Source organism: Phaethon aethereus (genome assembly GCF_964289735.1).
Source record: "Phaethon aethereus genome assembly, chromosome: 1".
In the NCBI taxonomy this organism is placed as follows: Eukaryota; Metazoa; Chordata; class Aves; order Phaethontiformes; family Phaethontidae; genus Phaethon; species Phaethon aethereus.
In genome coordinates, this window is record NC_138575.1 from 196169425 (window position 1) to 196193673 (window position 24249).

At 37.4% G+C, this 24249-nt stretch overlaps 1 protein-coding gene across 4 annotated transcripts in view; it reads right to left on the reverse strand.

Annotated features, from left to right (window-relative positions):
- The window catches only part of NBEA (neurobeachin), a gene marked incomplete at its 3' end in the record, with an annotated part of 516829 nt that overhangs the window by 410265 nt on the left and 82315 nt on the right, over positions 1-24249 (reverse strand). For all 4 annotated transcript variants that reach the window (XM_082012155.1, XM_082012156.1, XM_082012153.1 and 1 more), the window contains exons 2-5: positions 12383-12614; positions 5968-6068; positions 5623-5718; positions 640-761 (exon numbers count right to left, since the gene is read on the reverse strand). In XM_082012155.1, coding sequence (XP_081868281.1) covers positions 640-761; positions 5623-5718; positions 5968-6068; positions 12383-12614 — 551 coding nt within the window. The remainder of the gene's footprint in view (positions 1-639; positions 762-5622; positions 5719-5967; positions 6069-12382; positions 12615-24249) is intronic.

Below are 24249 nucleotides of genomic sequence, written 5' to 3' on the forward strand. Positions count from 1 at the left end.
TCCTTCAGCTAAGATAACTATAGTTGAGCAGATATATGATTAATATCTGAAATGAAAAAATGTTTTCATGATTTACCAACAGAATAAACATTTTTACATTTCTATCATAATTCCTATTTTTATCACAACATCAAACCAAAGTAAACTAAAATTGTCTCTTCTGCAATTAATCTATCAGGAATTGTAGCTTCCCTTTTTGGGAACAGGTGATCAATGAGTCATTTCTATACTTACAAAGACCTACTTTCTATTACCTCTAGCTAATGTGCAAACAGTGTGCTCCGAGTACAACATATTTGTTTTATAGTACTGACATCAGCTGAGAATCTTAAACACCAAACAGAAAATTTAACAACATTCTCAGTTTACAGCTCTAAAAAATAATATATTTTAATATTGCTAAAGAAACGACCACATATTATGGTTTCTCTACAAGGCACAATATCTTGCATGCATGGGTTTACAAATTGCAAAGCAAAAAGGACAGATGACTTTTTAAGAGTTTGTATACAGTGGGAAGCAATTAAAATCTGTAGGTATTTGGAGGAAAAAAAAGCGTGTCTGAAAATAAAAACAAAGAGAAAAATTATTATTAGGAAGCCAAAACAAACCATAACTGCAGCATTATAAGTTACTTACCAATAGAGATAGGGTTTGTCCTTATCTACATTGATATTATTTAGTGGATCCATACGAAACCAGGTGTTAAGAGTAAATCCATTTTGATAAGGCCACTTAGCAATAGGAGGCAATGCAATTGCCTGGGGGTGAAGAAAGAAAAAAGAAGAAAACAGCAACTCAAAACCTAAATTTTTTGAGAAGTATTGTTAAATGGAATGCCTTTCTAAAATCCTGTCATTCTAGATCTGCAGACCTAATCTAACCTTCAGATATTGAAGAAGAATATAAAAAAAGCCTTCAAATAGTGCTTTTGAATAAATGCACTAGTTTTCCATCTGGCTTAATTACATAAATTATACCAATAGAGGACATGAAATTAAATTTGTGAATGGGCAAAATTAAGAGAAAAAAAGAGAAAAAAAACTTCTGCAGAAATTAAACCATAAACTCAGCTTTCATATAAACTCAGCTTTCAGTAAGTATTCACCTCATCAATAGACCTGAACATTAAGATCAAATTCACCTCAACATATAGTACAATAGAGATTCGCTGTTAAAAGTATACAGTATAAAAAAAGTTTGTTCTCTTAGATGTAAGAGCACTATGAAGGGAAGACGTTGAAAATCTTAACCCTATTCTCAGTTAAATAAATTCATAGTAAGGCATGGCCTGGGAAGAAATTTAATTTTTCAGTAGTTTATTTTTATGAGCTAAGAATGATGAAGAGGTTCCAGAGAACTCTTTATCCCTGGGTAAGGCTCTAAATACCTGAACCAACTTTGAAGTTAGGCACACTTTAGGAAGGAAATCTGACAAGTGGAACTTCAGCGGTCACTTACTAAATAAGTTTTTTCTATGATACCACTAAAAGATGAAACATTTTCCCCACTCAGTAGGACGGCTATACACAAAATGAAGTAATTAAAAAAAAAATAAATTAAATGCTTGTAATAATTTAGAGATAACTGCTGTAGGCATTCATTACAATAAATTCTTTGTCCCTCCATCAGACAAAATATAGAATGTCTTACGCAAAAGTAGTTAAGAAATAATACCTTTAATATTGCTTCTTGAAATAAGTTATGTATGAATGCAAAGCAGAAGAAAATAATATTCTGAACAGAATCACAGAATCAAATAATCATAGGCTACATCGATTTTGGAAGGAACCTTTAAAGGTCATCTAGTCCAACTCCCCTGCAATGACCAGGGACATCTTCAACTACATCAGATTGCTCAGAGCCCCGTCCAACCTAACCTTGAATGTTTCCAGGGATGGAGCATCTACCATTTCTCTGGACAACCTGTGCCAGTGGTTCACCACCCTCATCGTGAAAAATTTCTGCCTTAGACCTAGTATAAATCTACCCTCTTTTAGTTTAAAACAGTTACCCCTTGTCCTATTGCAACAGGCCCTGCTAAAAAGTCTCTCCCCATCTTTCTTGTAAGCCCCCTTTTAGTACTGGAAGGCTGCAATAAGGTCTCCCTGGAGCCTTCTCTTCTCCAGGATGAACAACCCCAACTCTCTCAGTCTTTCTTCATAGGAGAGGTGTTCCATCCCTCTGATCATTTTTGTGGCCCTCCTCTGAACCCGATCCAACAGCTCCATGCCTTTCTTGTGCTGAGGGCTCCAGAGTTGGATGCAGTACTCCAGGTGGGGTCTCAGCAGAGCGGAGTAGAGGGGCAGAATTACCTCCCTCAGCCTGCTGGCCATGCTGCTTTGGATGCAGCCCAGGATATGCTAGCCTTTGGCTCCAGTCTGGCTTTTTATCCACCAGTACCCCCAAGTCCTTCTCAGCAGTGTTGCTCTCAATCCCTTCATCCCCCAGCCCGTATTGATACCGGGGTTCCCCCGACCCAGGTGCAGGACCCTGCCCTTGGCCTTGTTGAACCTCATGAGGTTCACAATAGGCCCATTCCTCAAGCTTGTCCAGGTCCCTCTGGATGGCATCCTGTCCCTCAGGCATGTCAGCTGCACCACTCAGCTTGGTGTCATCTGCAAACTTGCTGAGGGTGCACTCAATCCCACTATGTCGTTGATGAAGATATTAAACAGTACTGGACCCATTACAGACCCCTGAGGGATACTGCTCATCACCAATCTCCGCCTGGACATTGAGCCATTGACCACTACTCTCTGGATGTCACCATCCAACCAATTCCTCGTCCACCCAACAGTCCACCCATCAAATCCCTATCTCTCCAATTTAGAGAGAAGGATGTTGTGGGGGACCATGATAAGTAAGATAATTTAAGCTCTTACTTCACTTTAAAATATTAAAGTCTAGTTAACTAGTCCTTGTACTGATGGTGTGTTCTTATCAAAGCTACTACTGATAGTGAATGAGCACTGGCACAGATTGCCCAGTTTGCAGAGTCTCCATCCTTGGAGATGCTCAAAAGCCATCTGAACATGGTCCTGGGCAGCACTGCTTTAGGTGGCCCTGCTTCAGCACAGGGGTGTTGGCCAAGATGACCTCCATAGGTCCCTTCCAACCTCTACCCTTCTGCGATTCTGTGTGATACTTATTAGTCACGGTTGGAAATACTTTTTCAGGAGCGCTCAAATCTTGTATTGTCCGGGTTCATACAGAAGACTACAAAGAATTGCAGCAAATTCATTTATTGGTTAAAATGAGAACAGACATGAGTCTGGGCAATACAGTCACAATAACTACACTAAGACTCTATGCCAATGTAGTCAATTAGGTAAAAAAATGTACAGAGTGGGGCTGACTTCATTATTTTTATATGCAAGGCAATTGCTGAAGAGTTTTAAGAGCAGAGAAATAGGTAATTAAGAATGACAGGGAACTCACAGTACATTTTATAATTAGATATAGCAACGTGCTCAGATTATGCTCTTATTTGGCTATACAAAAGAAATAACACCAATTCTGCTACTAACCTCGTACCAACTGCACAGTACAAAATGTTTCAAGGAACTCCTTTGGGATATCAATCCTGCCTGCTGAGAGAGAGTTTCCTGCTTGAAACAGGAAAAATTGCTGCTTGATGACAAATAGGAACAACACCTGGGAATACTATCATCATCACAAGATGTCTTCCTCATGGAGTGACTAATGTACTACTTACAGAGACTGGCAGAGATGTAACACGGTACTGGGAAGAGCCCTTCAGCTGGGATAGTGAAGCAGAACTCACCAGATTATCAGACTGATTCAGCAGACTCTTGGCTGACTGAATTCAGGCTGATTCAGCTGACTCTTTCATACTACCCCTTAAGTCTTGGTTATACAAGGAGCATGCACCCAACTTTAAAGAGGGTCAGTGTGATATTTATCATGCCAGGTAAACATTATGCTGTTTCTCTGTCTGATGTCATCACTGTGCATCACACCATAAACCTGAACTCAGTGCTACTAAACTAGGTCCTGTGCATTCTCTTCCTTCTAATGAAGTGCTTCGTTATTTGGGTCATTTTATAAGTAATCGCCCTTGGTCCACTTCAAAGGATGACTCCTCTCCAGAACTTCATAGTGTAAATCAACATGCATTGCTCAAGAAATGTAAATTTGAAACTCATATTTCTTGATTTACAGGTGCACAGTCAATGATGAGTGGTGTGTGAAACAAGATCCTAACCAAGAAAAGAGAAATGCCTATTGTGCATTTCAATCAAGAAACTTCATGCCCCTGTAAAACCGTCAGTACTGAGAAGTTAACTTAATATGATTTCCAATAATTGATGCATCTCTTTGGACAGGGAGGAATATTTGAAATTCTTCCCCTGCAAAACTTTTTTTTAAGTTCTAATACAAAATTAAATTTGAGAGAGACATTTCATCAGGGTTTGCCTCTGAAGCCCAGAAATGTCAAAGCAGTATGTGTCATTCTAGACATTCATATTCTGTAACAGCCGTCTTGATGCTACATGTACTTTTAAGAGATGTTAACTGTGGTTTTAGTTTAGCAGTAGCAAATTAAACCCTCTTTTTCACAACTCAGTAATTAATTCCTTACATTATCTGCCCCATGCATTTTGCTGACACATCTGTTTGTGCAGCTAAATATCAAACACGATTAGGGAAGTGATCTAGCCAAAAATAATCCAGGTGAAAAACAGCTGTTTTCAGCCAGATTATTTTCCTGGTGCAATATATGACACCAACAGCTGTATTCACAAAGAAGAGGAGGTGGTGGTTTGTGCTTGAAGAAAACTATCAGTGTTATTGAGGAAATACAAGTAGTACAGCCCAAGAGAAGCTCCTACCACCCCCTCCTGCACTGGCATGAAAAGACAGGGATCCCAGGATTATTTCCTCATACAAGATTCCAAATTCTACCATAAGCATATACTATTCCATACCAGAATGGAACTGAAACTCAAATCTGGATTTCTCATTTTTAAGCAATTGTATTTATTATCTTAATAATCTTATTTATAAATCTGTATACAATCTTTGAATTTATTTGTAGGTTTTGCTGAATGTACATGCAATGAATGGAAGAGGGAATATCCATTTGAGAAGGTTTAGAAAGGGATACAATTTCATCGTCAGAAGTTATCTCACAAAGTAAAGCCAAAAGAAGATTGAGTCTGAATCACTGCCTTGAGGGAATGGAAAGGAAACAGCTGATGGAGTTCAGAGAAAAAGAAAAAGATATAATAAAATTTGTGACTAAGCTGTCACTGTAAACTGTGATGACACACACAAGCTCATCCTATATTTTCCTCAAGCCTCTACTTTATATAATATTAATTACATTATTAAAATAAAATAATACTGTTCTTTGGAATTTTCAGTTTTCACTTCTGTGTTCATTTCCCCACACAAAAACCTGCTATTTGACATTCCAACCTCACAAGTGCAACTTCTCAACACTACAACTACCTTGCAAACCTATGGAAGGCTACTCAATCATGTACTTTCCCTCTCATTTCCTTTTTAAGAATTTCCAAAAGCAAATGAACAGAAATGCAAATAAGGAGCAATTTGTTTATTCCTCAAGTTGTAGTATTTTGTGTGAAAACTTACTGCAGCACTACAGCCTGGGAAGTTGAAAAAGGTATCGGGCCCATGTCTCTGTGGCATCTGATTAAGGACTGATAACAGCTTAACCGCATGTCTTGGCTGTGAAAACAAGAAAATTGCACGAAAGTCAATACAACCATTTTTGTACTCTCTAGGCTACAACGGAAACTGGACAGTTTTCAAACAACGCAGCAAATTAACTCTAAAGTAATTAGCAAAAATACTTCATAAACATATGTTCAATCAACATGAAAAAAAAAAAATCAAGTTTATATGTCCCAGGAGACAATTTATGTTAACTTCAGGCTCTAATGGAATGACACAATGCTTTATCTGATCACAGCTTACCCAGATTCCATTTTCGCCTCGAAGCATGCTGAACAAAAGCTTCAGTTCTTTGACAGTGATGCTGTAGCTGGCAAGAACCCCCAACATATCAACTAGAAGATCTTCAAAGGAAAATAAAGTTATTCTGAACTCTGAATTTCATTGTTTTGACAAAACTGAAAAAGTTAATACCTTTAAAAATAAGTGTATTCACAAATTCTAAAAATCACTTAGCTGCCCTAAATATTTTAAAAAGGATTTTATATTCTCATTGTTCTAGTTATTTTAAAAGTAAATCTACGTATGCAGTTTTAGATTTTGCATCACACTTTGAACAAAGTATCTATTAAGTTTATGAAGAATTAATTCTTCCTAATTCACTACATTCATCATACATTATGAACTTCTTGCTTGCTCCTTTCTGTTACATACTTTTGGGTAATAGTTTCTTCATTCCTCTGAAGTTAGTATTTTTTGAAAAACATTCTGACCTAAAAGATACTTGACATTATTCTTTAACTTATGCACAGCATATTATACTGAGAATTCATATGGTTCCCACAGTTTTGCTACAGTGATAATGCTTCCAATTTTTAACAGAATGAAAGGCCAGGAAAACAAACAAAAAACCCCACCAAAGAACCTCAAAAATACAATAGTAAAAAAACAATAAAAGACCACAATGAAAAGAAGTGATCAAAATTGCTAATGAATTTATATAATACAGCTTTCATTAAAACATCTCAAAATTAATAAACTTTTAAAGAAGTAGCATTACATAGCCTGCCTTTCAGAGAATAACAGGTTTAAAATTACTGCTAGTGCTTAGATCTTTATTTTAAAACACAGAATTTCATTTTACGGATTTGTTAGCTTGTGGGATGCTGGACCTTGCCTTATACTCCAAACTTTCTTCTGGAATAAAACACACAACTAAGAATTACTGTTTCCTCTAACAGGAGGAAAAACAATTTGCTCATCTTCACAGATGTGGCATAAGAAATTTAATTTAGAGATCAAGCAGTGAAGTACAGAATTTTCAGAACAAAAAAGCTATGGCAAAATAGAATCAGCATTAACAAACTTTTTCAGTCTGCTCAACAATAAGAAAATTCACCCCATAAAATGTGTAGAAAACATGAATAAGCTTATATCTTATTTGCAGGACTTACATGTTCTCCTTGTTCGTTAGTGAAAGGATGACTCTTACAGGTGCTGACAAAAAGTGGTCTTAAAAAGCATCCATCCTTTTAAAGGATATTTCACATTGATATTTTGTTTCTAAATCAAATTTTCTCTCTGAAAATCCCTACGTATGTGGTTTTGAGTAAAAACATCAATATCTATTTAACTTGTTCCACCATGAAACCAGCCTCTGTTCCTCAGTAAGCAAAAGGCATGTGTGAAGAATGAAACATCATTTAATTTACAGGAGACATAGTAAGGTGTTCAGTGAGGGGAAATAGCATGTCAGGAAAGGCAAAAGAAAAACACTGTAACTTGCAGACATTTTCACCTTAAGATCTGAATATATTCCTAATGTTCAAGTATGGACTATTTTTTCCCCTCTTTCTTTAAAGGAAGAGTTTATTTAACCTTCCCTTTAAAATTAGTGCCATATTATATTTGTGACAGAATTTCTTAAGATAAAGCAAAATAAAGCTAAGAAAACTAAAACCCTTTGTCTTTTACGATAGCGAATTCTATGACTCAGCTTCTCCTCTAGTACCTAGAAGCATCTGCCCCCTTCACTGTGTAGTCCCCAGCCTGCAATGTGAAGCTGGCAGTGATTGCACATATTGTACGTGATCAGAAACTGAGAACAGTAACACACTGAAAACTCAAGAAGAGAAATCAGCACAAGCGAATACCAATCTTTGAGAATTTCCCAATTCTTATTTTGTAGTCTTAGCTTGGTTTTTAGATAGAGCTAAAATTTCATATTTTGCTTCCTTTCAGAGAAAAAGCGTTGTGTAGAAGCAAAGTTGTTTGGTGAAAATCAGAACATCATTAAAAAAAATCTTCTAACAGAGATGACAAAAGTATAAATTAACACAGTCAAACACAGAAATGATTGGCAGGTTTTTAAAATTACTGATCACGTGCTGCTTTGTTTTACTTTTATAGCCCTGTACTACCTTATGGCACAGAAAATTTCTATTTCTACTGAAGACGTTGATAACTCACAGGCATTAGAAATACTTATGTATAAATAAAGAATAAAACGTTGATGGAGAGAAATAAATGTAAGCTCCCTAATAACATAACTCTGGGTAAAACAAAAACCTGAAAGACTGAAGCCCAATAGGTAACAAGTAAAGGTAAAGCAAAGAACATCTGTGGAAATCAAAGCACTTAATGCTACTTTAAAAAATTGCTGAAAAACACCTCTAAAGAAGGTTCATTTCTTGTTTCAATATAACAAGGGGGACTATACTCTATTACATAGCTTTATTCATAATTATTAGAAATCTCATATAAAAGAGTCAGTCCAAATCTGGTTTACAAATCTTAATAATCCATTCAACTATAAATGGACAAAGGTCACAAAACATACTACAATTGGATCTTTTTAATGTTTCCTTCATGTTTTTATATTGAATAAGATCACCTATATAACTGGTACTTATAATCTCATTTCAGAAACAAGATTGTGTAAAATAATATTAAGTCCAGAAGGAGAAAACCAGCACTGTTATTCATTTTTAATGCACTTCTAAAATGCACTAAATGCAACAGTTTTATTTCAGTTAATTGCACCTTCTGACTACTCTCATACTAAGCAATTTATATATGATCTATAAATTAACCAGAAACCTTGAAGGAATGCTTAATTCCATCACTTACTATGAAGACACAACATTAAAAGAGCCTGCCTGTTTTTTAAGTAACAACAAGCATATATCAAAATGAAGGGGCTGGCATTAACTTTAGAAGACATATTAAACAGCATTGGAAATGCAACTTTGGGAATACTACCCTCATGCCTCCTTAACCTTTTAATAACAGACAGCCATGAAATTGTGAATTTTAACTCTGTTGGTGAAGTATACTAATTTCTACACGTCGGCAGTAGAGAATGTGGTAGTTCTGAATTTTTTCTTATGGAACCAGTTGAAAGAGAAATGCTTGTTAACAGCCCATTAATGACAGAGCAGTCAAAACCTAATGTTTTTGCTTAAAAACTAGGAAGTGTTTCGGTGCTTAGAGAATTCAGTTCCAGGAATTCCAGAATAATTACCTACAGCATCACAACAGAACAGTGGGAAATAAACTGGGGCTCAAGGGAGACATATCCACTCTGTACAAGTTCAGGCTCCTTTCTCATCCACCATTCAGACTTCTCTGAAGGTACTACAGACACAGTAGCCCAAAGAGTCTCTCAGAGCAGACGAAATGCTTTACTACTCATCCCTTGGAAATAGAGAACTGTAAAAAGTGAATCCCTCACGGAAGATCCTGTGCAGCTATTAAAAAAAAAGTGCCAATCATCTGTGCAAATATTTTAGTAATCTCTTCCCCTTAACCATTGATAAAATGGCTGACCATCCCCTATTTTAGTACAACAGATTATCACAGTACAAAGATGACTTCTGACAGGTGATGCTTCTGGAAGGCAAATCGGAATATAAGTGGCAGTGATCCCATTTGGATTGTAATTGTGGCTTTCAAGGTCAAGATTTTATTCTTGACCACAGAATCTGCAAAATCTCAAGAAGTGAGATACTTAAAGTGCTGAGAAGTCTCATGAATTTGACAGTCTTCATTTAAACAGACAGATAAGTTCTTCTCACTGCAAAAGACTGGGTACATATTTATTTGTTGTTGTCTTTGGTAAAGCCGGAGAAGAGTGGCTTCAGACTTAAACTTGTGCTGAAAGCATGCTGTCAGAACATAAAACAGATATTATGCCTGTCTTGTCTATTTAAACCTTATCTAGGTCTAATCACAGCACTTCACAAAGGAACCAGTGAGATGACCTAAAAAAACCCAAACAACTCCCAAAACAAACAAATAAAAGCCCAGGAAAACTGTACCCTTTACAGATGATAAAAGCCAATCGCAAAGCATTGGTCTGACAGTAATAGCAACTGCTTTGGGAAGAAAGTGGTACTGACTTCCTAGGAGTAAGCACTAACACAGCTCTTGTTCAAAACATCCAATAACCTCCCTGAATGTTAAAAATAATTTTGCCACAAAATTTCTTACTTTGTTCTCTGGGCTTAGAAAGTTCATAGAATTATTTGGGGCAAAGCAGTTCTACAGTCATCTGGTGTCAATTATGACCTCAACATCAGCACAGCAGATTAGGGAATGCAGATATTGCATTAATTGTTACTGATTTTGTCATCAAGTGCCTACCATTGAGCTACTTATTACATGACCATATTTATTACTTCTAACTTATTACCAGCATTATTGCCATTTAAAAAAGGGTGGTGAGGCGTTTGCAGAAATCAAGAGATAAAAGCAAATCGATGAATTTGCTTCTTCCATGTCTTCGGCAGAAAAATTCTCAAAAACCCCACATTCTCATCTATTTACAGTTAATCAAAGACCCTACAAAGTGTGATTCTGTTAAATCCCAGCTCATGATATATAGAAGACCATTCAGAAAATTTTAAATGCATTGGAGAGCTAAAATGCCATCAGAATTGTTATTTTCAGCTTTGATTTTAAATATGTTCTCTCTTCATCCAAAAGCTAGCTTACTGATGTTTTTTCTGCAGAAGGTCTCTTCTGAAGTACTGTGTGACCACTCTCAGAAAAAGATTAATGGGGTAGAGGCTCCATTAATTTTTTTATTAATGTACTACCCCTGGCTTATATTAATAGTTGTAAATTCAGAGTGATTTTTCAATTTCCAAATGCTCCTGGAAGCCAGATCCTATACTCTTGATTTCTGACTTCTACAATGAGCTAAGCATTTTTAAAAATTTCCCTCTAATGGGGACATCAGTACAGTTATATATGCCACATACAGAAGTAATACTTAGGGGAGCTCAAATGGGACAAATTTTATTGATATGATTACTGATGTAAGCACATTATCTCCATGAGTGAAACCCTGAAAAACTTCAAGATTGAAATGTTTGTTTTCATCAACTCATGTCTTCTATTTAACATGGAATAAAACAATATCTTTGGCCTTATACTACTCTGACATATTTACAAGTCCTGCAAAACAAATCATACTTGGTGAAAACCATTGGTTTGTGTATCTATTGACCTGTTATACTTCAGTCTGAATCTCTCAGTACAATATTTAGCATAACACTTCTAGTGTTAGCATTTACACATACATTTCTAATCAACAAGGTGTTCACTAAGACTTGCTTTGAAATACAGAATGCAGCTTTTTCAAATACTTAATATTACAGATACCTTTATACTGAAAAAAATCCAAGGACCAAAACATTCCTGAATAATCCATTTCTCATGTTGCTATTATCCTCCTCTTGTTTCTGGTCTGAAATCCCTGGTAGTTTTGTGAAACACACAAAACCTACATATTTGTCAGGAATCAGATCATCAACTAAAACCTTGGAATTATGGAAGACAAAATTCTTTCAAAATTGCCTCACAATTTAAGTATGCTAGTATCAGTTCCAAATTATATTAAAATTAAGAACTACTTTCACACTGAGTTGAAAAAAACTGATTGGCTTAAGTTTCTCCCCAGGAAAAATAAGGAGTAGTTACATACTAACCATAGGTAGCTCTCAGCTGCCATATTTAAATGTGACAACCAAACCTACTCCACTGACCAAGTAATTCAGGATGACAATATGTACCCTACTACTGAGAAGACGTAATATGGAATAACATAAACTCCTTCAAAAGTACTCCGAAAACCTTAGCTGTGCAACAACTTCATCACTTATTTTCAGTAAGTGAACAAAGTATGCTATTTTTTTAATGCTGTAAAAATTATGGAACATTAAAAACCACAAGTAAAAAAAAAAAAGGAGATATTATAGGGAGCACAGCTATATATTATGAAATGGTTGTTTAATATAATCCAAATGTCCAGCTATGAATAATTTCTGATATACTGTCAGATGTAGGTTATGTTTAAAGTGGATCATAATAACAATTCTAATACCTGAAAAATTCAACATTATCAATGCACTTAAAAACTAAAATATTACCTAGACAGTTAAGAAGTCTATCATGTACTGTTCTTAATTATGTTCAAAATTGGATAACATTATCTTCTTAGATTAATTAACAGAGAGTTATTTTAAACAACTTATCTACATAGAAGAATATATATTTGTCAATTTTCTGAAATTGATAAAAAAGTATTTCTGACTTAATAACAGTACTAATCAAAATATCACTTTAAGGAAAAACCAAGACACCCCAAACCCCTCCATAATCACAACATGTTGACAGTTCAAGGATGCAATAATTATCAGCTGGCAATTTATACCTGCAATCATGTCGTCCACAGTACTCATCTTCAGCAGTACCTGTTCAATTAAGCCAACTTCCGTGCTAGTCTGTAAATTACGGACACTTTTACGTAGAATTGCTGTGAACATACTCCAGATTTCTGCTTGGCACGTTACATCACAGTGCTCCAAAAGCTCTGACATGCACGTAATGCTCTCTGCATCCTGGATTATAAAGTTCATCTCTAGATCAAATTCGCCACCAACCAGCTACAAAAGAAAAGAACAGCAGCATTACAATGTGAAATACATAGTTTAGTGTCTTTCATACCTTCATTGTGACCAACACTGAATATGTTTTGCATGATGAGAGAAGTAACTTTGATAGAAAAACTCACAGCTATGGTCCATAAGACAGCAATTTAACAATCATGATATGCAAAACATAGCTTGTACAAAATATACACAGCAATGTCATAAAGTACTACCTTCAATTTTGTCATAGTGCTGAATACAATACTTTCATAAAATAACATCAAAAGATATTTCAAATATTCCTTCCAATAAAGTAATTGAAATGGTAGCCTGGCCCAGAGAGATGTAGTGCAGAAGCTGCAGAACCTGAAAACCTAGAAAGCAATTGAGGCTTTCCTACAGTTGTCTGAATAGAAATTTCCTACTCAGAAATAAAAACACACTGAAAATAACTTATCTATGTTTTCTTCTGATATAAGCCAGCATTTGCCCTTAGTTATGTGTTTGCAAGACCTTACTGCCTTTTCCATTGTACCACCCAAATAGTCATGCAGTCATGCTCAGAAAAAGAATCAGTGATCTGCTCTGGACCAACACAGCACATGGAAAACTTGCTTAATTATACCACAGATCAGTTCATCATGTGCCCAAAGAAATCTAATGCTAGTGCAAGGGAGAGAGAGCACTGGGAGAGGAAGAAACATTCAGATGAAAAGTGATTTAACAACAGTACTGATTAAATTACAGCCTAAATTATCTACCCAGATACTTGCAAAATGCTATCCAAAGTCCTGAGCTCCAATTAAATAGCACAACTACCAGGCACAGGGGAAAAAAAGAAAAAATAGCAAAAATTTGCAAAAGACATAGTCAAGACCTAGTATATCTTAAGGAATGGAATTCACCAATTGCAATAATTCACTTGCATAACTTAAAAAAGATGAACTCAAAACACCTTCTAGAACTGAATATAAAACTTAGTTTAAAAAAAACAATCCCCTTTTAATGACAGAAACATTGATTTTGAAGAAAACAAAGCCTGACTTATGCATCCTACTTTATCCTAATAACCTTGAAGAATTTTGAAAGTACCAATGTTAAATTCAGTAACTGCAAATACATTACCTAATTCAGGAAGGCAAAAGAACAGAATAAATGAATTCTAAAATAATTTTAAGACATTCTTTTCTATTTGTTTCAGCAAATTATATAATTAAAATTGCAATGATATGTTTTGAATTAAAGATATTCAAAGAATTGTTCTCTTATAAGTCTATAATTTCAACAGTCACTTTTAACAGAAGGCTATTTCATAACCTATGTAAAAGCTGTTGGTATTGCCTTCAAATTAATCTCCAAACAAGAAGCAAGCTGAAATACTACACAAACTTCTTTTGATGGTTAAACCTGTCCAAATATTCAAAGACTTCTTTTAGACCCAATCTTCAGATAGAATTAATACAACTAAGCAAGAACCAGCTTTGGCTTCTACTCTAATTCATACTTTTCATCTACTTACAAATTACTTTTTCTCTATCAAGTAATCGCTAATAACCCATTTATAATTTTCTAACATAAAAGCTTCTAATATACTGAATATATAAACCAACCACCTCCTTAGTTCTGCTGAGATATTTAATTACATTCAAATAAAACTAATATCCTAATTATGATTAGAATTTTAGTTTAGAACTTGTGACTGCATATCATTTATTTGCATATCTGGTAAACACCTAAAGTGTACCAAGGGCAGACAATAAAACTTTGAAAATTAGCAGCACAGTATTTCTACAGTCATTCTTTAGAATCATGAAATAGTTTTACAGAGGAAAACACCACACTTCTCAAGAACCCAGGTGGAGTTTCTATTTATGAAAATAGCAGTAACTGGTACACACTTCACCAGCAATCTGGGTTGCTGTTTTTTCAGATATCTCCACCTGGATGAGCCTCTCTAAGACTATGTTAAAAACACACAGAGATAAAACAGGCACCTGTAGAAGACATTCAATTAAAGTCTCTCAGTGCTTATGCTAAGATGAAAAAAAGCACCTTCTGGAAGTGTCTACTTCTTTCCATTTCTATCCATGCAGGAAATCTAGCATGAGAAATTGTATTTGTAGAGTCTCCATCCTTGGATACATTCAAAAGCCACCTGGACATAGACCTGGATAACCAGTTCTGGCTGGCCCCACTTGTGCAGGAGGGTTGAATCAGGGAACCTCCAGAGATCTCTTCCAACCTCAAAAATTCTATGATAATATTTAGATATACAACTTTCAGATATCTAATTTAGGTGAGATAAATCCCACCATTTGTTTTTGATAACAGATGGACCTAAACCACAAAAAACCTCGGCTGGAATGCAGAGGTTCAATACAGACCGATCCCCCTTTCCTCAAACACTATTCATTATAAAATTCTTGCTAATATAAATTAATAAACAGACATAAAATGGTCAAAAAAGACTTAAATAATTCATAGCAGACCAAAATAATTTGAAATGTATTTGCTTGCTACTGTAAATTAAAAGACTGAAATAGAGCTCACTGTATCAGGCTGAAGTTTGGGATGTTTCAGTACTATTAAAAACAAGTTGTCTGTGTATATATAACACTTCAGTAAATCTGCATCAAACAATACACTGAATGTTAAGAAAGTTTGTTTTATGGAGAATTTTCTACTGGTCTATGGACTGTCCAGTAGGTATTACAATTATTTTACTTGTCCATTTGGCAGCAAGATATTTATAGTCCATCAGAGTGTCTGCTTATTTCACTAAAGAAAACATCAAAATGTACCTGATTTGACCTTAACTGAAGTTTAAGCATATTTCACCCACTAAAAATTATCACAATTATGATTAAAATCAACTTCCTCAATAAAGGAAACAAATTAATGAACTAATTAATGGTGATGGCAAAAATTTAAGAAGGTAGGGAGATGGTTAATTTTTTTAAGTAGTCATCTTAAAAAATCAACAAAAATTAAAAATATGAACAGTTATGAAAAAAAAGTCTAAGATTACAAGGAAAATCCAAACAAAAATGAAGTAAGTATAGAAATAAATGACCATCGTTAAATTATGTTCAAGAAATAATATAAAGCAACCATCTCTACTTTAAAACATTAAAAAATAAAATATAATTCAGCCAAAACATGAAGTACATTCACTACAAAAAAAAAAGCATTCTCTAACAACATTTCTGCACCTGCATTTCCCAAGCAAAAGACAGTAGAAAAAGAGGAATAACCAGTCAGTCTTCACAACAGAGGGTTGTTATAAGTGGAGAACCACACTGATAATAAGCTGGTAACAAATGCGGATACTAATAAAAGGACAAAGTCTGCTTAAGAGACAAAAATCATTAAATGCAGTTAAATAACACCAACTACAAGGAGCTGCAAAGATTTTTCTGATATCAAGTGGCCGGGCAACAACATATGAGTTCAAAGTTAGTAAATGCAAAGTAATACCACGTTATTATAATTTTACCCTTATGTACAAAACAACAGGCTCTCAAATATGCTATTATTAGCCATAAAAGGGATCTTGTAGTCCCTCTGGATACTACTTTAAATAACTACACCACATTAAAAACTGTCAGTAGGCAATTGTAAAAATTAATCATGAATTTGCAACTTTATAACTTGAGTACAATTCTGGATGCAATACCACACACACAAAAGTTAAATCATACTGCCATACAGTAGCTTATATTTAATAACATGTGGAAGACTTCTGTAGTAATACAAATTTCAGCTAGAGTACAATACGAACACTAAGATAGAAATCCCTACGGGAGCCAGTATACCATACCAAGAATCAGTGCTCCATCCATATCATAGGTCTCAAATACAATCTTTTTTCTTATGTCAAATACTCAGTCTTATTTTGCATTCTTCAAGTGAACCTTTAATATTTAGTAAAGACCATGCTTTCACTGTGATTAAGCATCCTGAATTATTGCTCATACTTTGTCAAGCTCATGTATCCCTTTTTAACTATTCCGCATCTTTCACAGAACAGCTGTAAGAAATGAAGCAGCAAACTAATGTTCAGATCATGGTTCCAAGCCAGATGAATATGGCCAACACTCTTCAGGACCTCCTGAAGAAGTACTGAACTAGCAGTTATAAGCAAATTAGGCTATCTTCCCTGTACTGAAGTTGTTTACAATGACAGGTTGACACTCCTTAAAAATTGCTCCAAGAACTTATCTTAACCTACACCACCATGGTCAAAAGCAGCTGCACTACTCAGAATCTCCATTTTTCTGAACACTGTGGCCATTCCTCAGTAAGCTTCCATTCATTATGCTATGCAATAAAAGTGTTTCTTCCTAAGCTGCTGCATCTGTGCAGAAATTAAGCTGGTCTTTTACACCCCTTTGATCTAGAACAGAGGCAAAATACTCCCCCAAAACAGAGTTGCCTACAAATGCCTGATAGTATATTCAGATCAATTCTTGAAATAGAGTAAAATATATGCTGCTGAACATCCAGAATTAAATTGTTTACATGTGAAAATCGGAGTTCCTTGGAATCATATTCTTCAATTTAAGTTCTGAAGACTGGATTGAAATGAAGAGAGAACAGAATAGAATAGTTACAGTTGGAAGGGACCTACAATGATTATCTAGTCCAAATGCCTGACCACTTCAGGGCTGACCAAAAATTAAAGCACGTTAATAATGGCATTGTCCAAATGCCTCAAACACTGACAGGCACGGGGCACTGACCACCTCCCTAGGAAGCCTGTTCCAGTGTTTGGCCACCCTCTCAGTAAAGAAATGTTTCCTAATGTCCAGTCTAGACCTCCCCTGATGCAGCTTTCAACCATTCCCACATGTCAAGGGGAGCCTATTGATGAAGCCTTCTTACTCCAGCTACAGGAGGCATCGCGCTTGCAGGCTCTCAGCCTTCTGGGGGACTTCAGCCACCCCAACATCAGCTGGAAAAGTAGCACAGCAAGCTGTAGGCAATCCAGGAGACTCCGAGTGCATGGAGCATAACTTCCTGTGCCAGGTAATCGACAGCCCTACCAGAAGGGATGCAATACTGGACCTGTTGGCCACCAGTGCAAGTGAGCTAATTGGTTGATATCAAGATTGGAGGCAGCCTGGGCTGCAGTGATCATGCTCTGGTGCAGTTTGCAGTCCTGAGGGATATAAGGCAGTCAAAGACTAAAGCCAGGACCCTGAATTTTAGGAAAGCAAACTTCCAGCTCTTCAAGGAGTTTGTCAATAAGACCCCCTGGGAAACTGCGCTCAGGAATAAGGGAGAAGAACAGAGCTGGCAGATCTTTAAGGATGCCTTCCATAGAGCTCAAGAGCTCTCGATCCCCAGGTGTAAGAAATCAGGAAAGGAAGGCAAGAGACCAGCATGGGTGAGTGGAGACCTGATGGGCAAACCAAAGGGCAAGAAGGAAATGCACAGGCAGTGGAAACAGGGACAGGTATCCTGGGAAGAGCACAGGGATGCTGCCCGGTTGTGTAGCGATGGGGTCAGGAAGGCCAAGGTACGGCTGGAGCTGAACTTGGCAAGGGATGCAAAGAATAATAAGATGGGCTTCTATAGGTATGTCAGCCAGAAAAGGAAGGTCAAAGAAAGCGTACCCCTCTTGGTGAGCAGAACTGGCAAAACAGTAACAATGGATGAGGAGAAGGCTGAGGTACTCAATGACTTCTTTGCCTCAGTCTTTGCTGGCAATCTCTCTTCCCACACCTGTTGAGGGGATGTACTGCAAGATGGGGACTGAAGGAGTCCATCCCACTGTAAGAGAAGATCAGGTTTGAGACCACCTGAGAAACCTGAACGTACACAAGTCTATGGGACCTGATGAGATGCATCTCAGAGTCCTGAGGCAATTGGCAGATGTAGTTGCCAAGCCACTCTCCGTGATATTTGAAAAGTCCTGGCAGTCAGGTGAAGTCCCTAGGCACTGGAAAAAGGGAAACATTGCACCCATTTAAAAAAAGGGTAGCAACGAAGACCCTGGGAACTACTGACCTGTCAGCCTCACCTCTGTGCCTGAGAAGATCATGGAGCAGATCCTCCTAAAATGTCTGCTAAGGCACACGGAGGGCAGGGAGATGATTTGAGACAGCCAGCATGGCTTCACCAAGGGCAAGTCCTACCTGACCAATGTAGTGGCCTTCTGTGGTGGTGTGACTACATCAATGGACAAGGGAATTGCTACCAATATTGTCTATCTGGACTTCTGTAAGGTCTTTGACATGGTCCCCCACAACATCCTTCTCTCTATATTGGAGAGATATTGATTTGATGGGTGGACTGTTGGGTGGACGAGGAATTGGTTGGATAGTGACATCCAGAGGATAGTGGTCAATGGCTCAACATCCAGGTGGAAATTGGTGATGAGCAGCGTCCCTCAGGGGTTTGTAATGGGTCCAGTACTGTTTAATATCTTCATCACAACATAGTGGGATTGAGTGCACCCTCAGCAAGTTTGCAGATGACACCAAGCTGAGTGGTGCGGCTGACATGCCTGAGGGACGGGATGCCATCCAGAGGGATCCGGACAAGCTCGAGGAATGGGCCCATGTGAACCTCATGAGGTTTAACAAGGCCAAGGGCAGGGTCTTGCACATGGGTCAGGGCAACCCCCAGTATCAATACAGGCTGGGGCATGAAGGGATCAAGAGCAGCCCTGCCAAGAAGGACTTGGGGGTACTGGTGGATGAAAAGCTGGACAGGAGCCGGCAATGTGCACTTGCAGCCCACAAGGCCAATCATCTCCTGGGCTGCATTCAAAGCAGCATAGCCAGGAGGCTGATGGAGGTGATTCTGCCCCTCTACTCCGCTCTGCTGAGACCCCACCTGGAGTCCTGTGTCCAGCTCTGGAGCCCTCAGCACAAGAAAGACATCGAGCTGTTGGAGCGGGTCCAGAGGAGGACCACAAAAATGATCTGAGGGATGGAACACGTCTCCTGTGAGGACAGGCTGAGAGAGTTGGGGTTGTTCAGCCTGGAGAAGAGAAGGCTCCTGGGAGACCTTACTGCAGTCTTCCAGTAGTTAAAGGGGGCTTGTAAGAAAGATGGGGACAGACTTTTTAGCAGGGCCTGTTGCTATAGGACAAGGAGTAACTGTTTTAAACTAAAAGAGGGCAGGTTTAGACTAGATCTAAGGAAGAAATTTTTGACAATGAGGGTGGTGAACCACTGGCACAGGTTGGTCAGAAAGGTGGTAGATGCCCCATCCCTGGCAACATTCAAGGTCAGGTTGGACGAGGCTCTGAGCAACCTGATCTAGTCGAAGATGTCCCTGCTCATTGCAGGGGGGCTGGACTAGATGACCTTTAAAGGTCCCTTAAAACCCAAACTCTTTTATGATTCTATGATTTCTAAACAATTAATTCAGGTTTTTAGGAAGATTCTTCTTCAGCTGCATGAATGAAGATTTCTTTAGATAGAAGTAATAAAGAAATAAACTTTCTTTTTTAAAGAAATAAACTTTTCAGTGACTGATATGTGTGCTGATCACATGCACTTGTTAATCTAACTATATCAATATGACCCCCCAAAAAAACAGAGGTAAAAAAAAATAAAGCAGGTATTTTCCATAATTAGTATATATTCCTCTTTTTATATTTAATTTTAAATGCTTAATTGTTAAATGGAGCTCTTTAGAGATCTGAATTACATGTCTGTGTATCTGGGGTAATTGTCAAAATTCTATTTACTATCAATGGAAAGTAAAAGGTGCTTCTGGGAAGTGATTCATCTCACTGGTTTTAGATGCAACATTAGAATGAAATAAATCTTTCCCTGGGAATGTAGCACTTTTCACTGACTACAGAAGGACAACTAGTTCGAACAGGCACATCAAAAGTTATGTCAGATTAATCTTACCCAGTGTGCTCACAGTATGGTTTATAACTGAATGACAGCACTAAAAAGACTGATGTTCACTTGAAGCACTACAACAGTACGTTGTCCTCCACATTACTGTACCCTTTTTAAAGGAGTCTTCATTCATTTTAGCTTCAAAATATTTTTACCGTGAGTAATGTATAGTATGCACACAGCAGTGTGCCAGTAAGGGAATGTTAATATGCTTATTGACAATTTTAAAGTATTCCAAGAAAATAAAATAATTTAAATGTCCTTAATACCTGTTGAGAAAATATGAAGTAACACGTTCAGCTTCATTTTTGGTACTTCCAAGCATGAGCTTGTTATTAGGCAAGCATAAAAAGATATCAGTAAAAGATTTGCTTTAGTTTCTTATATTTTTGGGGGGAGAGGAGAGCACTCCTGTAGGTTTGTGTACTGCCTCTGGCTGCAATGCAGTTAATTTTCTTCATGGTAGCCTATATGGTGCTATGTTTTATGTTTGTGACTAAACCAGTGCTGATAACACACCAATGACTTAGCTATTGCTGAGCAGTGCTTACATAGAGCCAGGGCTACCTGTTTCTCACCCTGCCCTCCCAGTGAGCAGCCTGGGGGTGGGCAAGAGGGTTGGAGGGGACACAGCCGGGACAGCTGACCCCAACTGACCAAAGGGATATTCCACACAATCATGCTCAGCAAGAACACTGTGGGACAGTCTTTCCAAACTAGGGCTGGATATTAGGAAAAATTTCTTTACTGAAATAGTGGTCAAGCATTGGAATAGGCTGCACAGGAGGTGTCTCACCATCACTGGAGGTGCTCAAAAAACCGCGTAGACGTGGCACTTTGGGACACGGTTTAGCGGGCATGTGGTGTTGGGTTGATGGTTGGACTTGACGATCTTAGAGGTTTTTTCCAACATTAATGATTCTATGATGCTATTCTATCAAAGACTGGCTCAGCATCAGCTTGCTTGTGGGAGGTGGCGAGTGATTGCCTTTGCATCACTTGTTCCCCCCACACACACTTATTAAACTTCCTTATCTCACCCCATAAGGTTTTTCTCGCTTTTACTTTTCTGATTCTCTCCTCCATTGCGCTGAGGGGTGTTTGTGTGGGAGCAGGTAAGGTAGTGGGTTCTTATTTTCTGGCTGGGATCTACCCACCAGGGTTTAAAAATTTTGCCTTCTGTCCTCAAATTTACTTCACACAGTTTTGCCCACTGAGCAGTACTGCTCAGTTCAGTAAACTCTAATGAATCTTGTAGAAGTGGTCTTAACAAATCACTGAAGGGAAAAACTGTAAATTACAAAGTGTCAAACCACCATCCGATACAGCAAACTCTGCTTAAGAGTATGCACCCAACTAACCTTAAGCATGGCCTGTTGAGTTCTTCCAAAAAGATCACACTTCAATATTTGTCTCAGAACATCAAAAACCCAAACCTTCTGAATGCACTGTAAAGCATGTTTTTTCCCCATTTCAAACAAGTCTGCATGTTATACCACTTTATACAAGGAAAGCATTTTAACATGCCCTTCCCCATCCTACAGTCATTTTCTGTAAGTCAATAGTTTTGATAATACCAACAGTTTTTCCTCTTATTTTAGATTTCAGACCTTTTTTTCCAAGCAAATAATAACAATTTATTGGAAATGTTTGGAAGATAACATATATTGTGAAAGAACAAAGGCTCTATAAGCAATGAGGATTAACTTTCTACTTACAAACGTTCTCCTGTTGCCGTTGTTACCTTCCTCAGGACATTAGGTTCCTTGGGACATAATCCAGGAAGAGACAGTAAAAATTATTACAAGAACTGTCTACTTTAATTTCTGGGAGTACAGTTCTAAATAACATCACTGGCACCAGCAGTAAGATTTTCTACCATGAAAGCACAAAGCTAGCAACTGTAAAACTGAAAATGCCTTTGTTGTAAAAAAATTTACAAACTGTTTTATTAAGCACTATTGATACTTTATTTAAAAACATGCTATAGTTATCTAAACAATCATCCTGCAGTTTTACATGGCAAAGCTGGGACAATGCAGCTCTAATACATTGTTTAAGGAGGGTGTGAACTTTCGTCTTTGGAGGGTTTCCAAAGAAAACAAGCACGTGTTAGAATGCATAATTATAGATAGTAACAGACACAAGGTATATGTCTGTCAAGACCCATTCAGTCCAGTCCTATGATTCCAGTGCTACCCAAGTCCCAGAAGAAATGTTTGCTCACTTGATAAGCCCTGCAAAGTACCAGGTGTCAATACTCATCTAATGATAATGGTAATGCTTAAACAATAGCAATGGTAACATTAAGTCACTTCAGCAAGTTGTCCAAAAAAACCACCCTTAAAGGAACTACACCTAAGCAAAAAACGTTTCTGTGTATTTAAACTGAGTTACATGTGCCTTGAGATGCTGTTCCAGACTATTCATTGATTCTTAGTACCAAAATTACAAGCTGCTCTGATGCAAGAAATGGAAAAAAATAATTTTGTTGTTCTGCTCAGCAAACCTGTCCCCTGTATTGAGTAGTGATTAGTGTCTGGTTTTTTATAATGATGAGGTGTTGAAATTCTTTGGATGAAACTTCATAGCAAAAAAAAAAAAACCAAACCCTGATGGATGGAAATGACAGCCTATTATTTAGTTTAAAAAGAAGACAATGTCAAGGCATGGTTTGAACTGTTATAATAGGAATGCTGTAGTACTGCAGTACATTAGAATTACAGTAACATATATAACATGTAATTACCCAGGTCAGATTAGTTGAGTTTTATTTACTTGCTCCTCTGATAACATAAATATCAAATAGAACTTCAAAAAATAAAATACCAAAGATATTTCAATGGAAAAAAATGTCACAGTACTGCTCTTCTGAATGGGGCACATATCACAGTATACCTATGATTTACTGAAACAAGTATCAATTACACTTAGAAAAACCACAACATAGAGACAGCATTAACAGTTTGACTTAATAGTTTGCTAAGAGAAAATTTAAACTCCTCCTCTCCCCTCCTTTTTTAAACACATAGTTGACAGAGCCAGACCTTTTCTGAGGCTTAGAAAGAAAAAAACCCCATCAAAAATACAAAGTGGTCTATTTGGCAGAGTTCTCTAGCTGTTCTTTACATAACTGTAAGAAATGCTTGACTTCAGGGTAGAACAGAAATCAGAATCACAGAATCATTTAGGTTGGAAAAGACCTTTAAGACCATCAAGTCTAACCATTAACCTAGCACTGCCAAGTCCACTACTAAACCATGTCCCTAAACAACATATCTACATGTCTTTCAAATACCTCCAGGGATGGTGACTCAACCACTTCCCCAGGCAGCCTGTTCCAATGCTTGACAACCCTTTTGGTGAAAAAATTTTTCCTAATATCCGACCTAAACCTCCCGTAGTGCTACTTGAGGCCATTTCCTCTTGAACTATCTCTTGTTACTCTCACCCACCTCACTACAACCTCCTTTCAAGTAGTTATAAAGAGCAATAAGGAGGCTCTCTCCCGAGCCTCCTTTTCTCCAGACTGAACAACCCCAGGTCCCTCAGCCACTCCTCATAAGACTTGTTCTCTAGACTTTTCATCAGCTTCGCTGCCCTTCTTTGGACATGCTCCACTCCAGCACCTCAACATCCTTCAAGCCTGTAGTGTTGCATAGGTTCTTGTGACCCAAGTGCGGGACCTGGCATTTCGCTTTGCTGAATCTCCTTACAACTGGCCTCAGTCCCTCGATAGAGCTTGTCCAGATCCCTCTGTAGAGCCTGCCTTCCTTCAAGCA